Source organism: Trypanosoma equiperdum (genome assembly GCF_001457755.1).
Source record: "Trypanosoma equiperdum strain OVI genome assembly, contig: ctg_44, whole genome shotgun sequence".
In the NCBI taxonomy this organism is placed as follows: Eukaryota; Euglenozoa; class Kinetoplastea; order Trypanosomatida; family Trypanosomatidae; genus Trypanosoma; species Trypanosoma equiperdum.
Genome location: NW_027124365.1, coordinates 693 through 1,663, shown reverse-complemented (window position 1 = coordinate 1,663; position 971 = coordinate 693). Strand labels below are relative to the sequence as shown.

General features: G+C 51.2%; 1 pseudogene across 1 annotated transcript in view; it reads left to right on the top strand.

The window, feature by feature from the left end:
• Nucleotides 1–261: 261 nt before the first annotated feature.
• TEOVI_000190500:pseudogene overlaps nucleotides 262–971 on the top strand; it is a 1,400-nt pseudogene continuing 690 nt past the window's right edge. The window contains 4 exon segments of the mRNA in view: nucleotides 262–336; nucleotides 339–524; nucleotides 526–774; nucleotides 776–971. The exon segment at nucleotides 776–971 is cut by the window's right edge and continues 608 nt beyond it. Coding sequence covers nucleotides 262–336; nucleotides 339–524; nucleotides 526–774; nucleotides 776–971 — 706 coding nt within the window.

Below are 971 nucleotides of genomic sequence, written 5' to 3'. Positions count from 1 at the left end.
CCAATATAGCAAATATCTAACCGAACCGTAGTGACCTCAGAGTACTGGGGCTATCAATATGTAACTATGGAACCTAAGAGAAACTTTGAAGATCAACATCTTTTCCTGCCGCTGCACCTAATATTTTAACAAAAAATGCTTCTCGTCCAAAATAATCTAGCTAAACAGCGAACTGACTGGTACAATGACAATGGGGACTGGCAACCCCTAAGGAGACGATACACAATAGGGATGCTGTGTGCTTCAGCATTACTTCACAGCAGACACGTGGAAGCAGTCGCAGGAGATGCCATAAAGCACGAAAACATTAAGGCGATCTGCGACATAGCTGCCAAACTCAGAAGCTAATGGCGACTCTGCTAAAAAACATGCAAGACCTCTGGAGGGAAACCAGAACGACTCAGCTGCGATCGCTCCGACTGCAGGTGGACGACGCTGCAGCAAATCGATGGCAAACACCAAAGCATACCATGGCGGTATGGTCCATTATAACTGAGCGGATCGAGCGAGCAAGCACCCTAGTAGCTGGAGAGACAAGCTGACGCATCCGCCGCAAGTAAAAGATGTTTACAGGCGTCAACGGGCGGAACAAACATCATCAACGGTGCAACGGCACTACACAGCGAATACAGGAACTGCAAACTTGACTGGGCACCGCCAACAGGAGCCACCGCGGTGCCGGCGGTGATCACTAACACAGGGATACAAGGGACCCTCAGCAACGGCCTTAGCCACGGCGACACAACAGACTCTAGCGCAAATACGGCCTGCGACGCTGGAACGGGAACAGGGACGTACAAACTCACCTATGATACCACAGGGCACAGCGTAACGGGTCACGATCCAAAGCTAGCAGGGGGCCTACTGACTGTAGACAGAAGCGGGTTCACGGTGCCGGTGCTCAACACAAAAGTAGATAAATCAACTGCGAGCGAGTATCTAGGGGCAGCGGTGACAACGGCAGACAACCC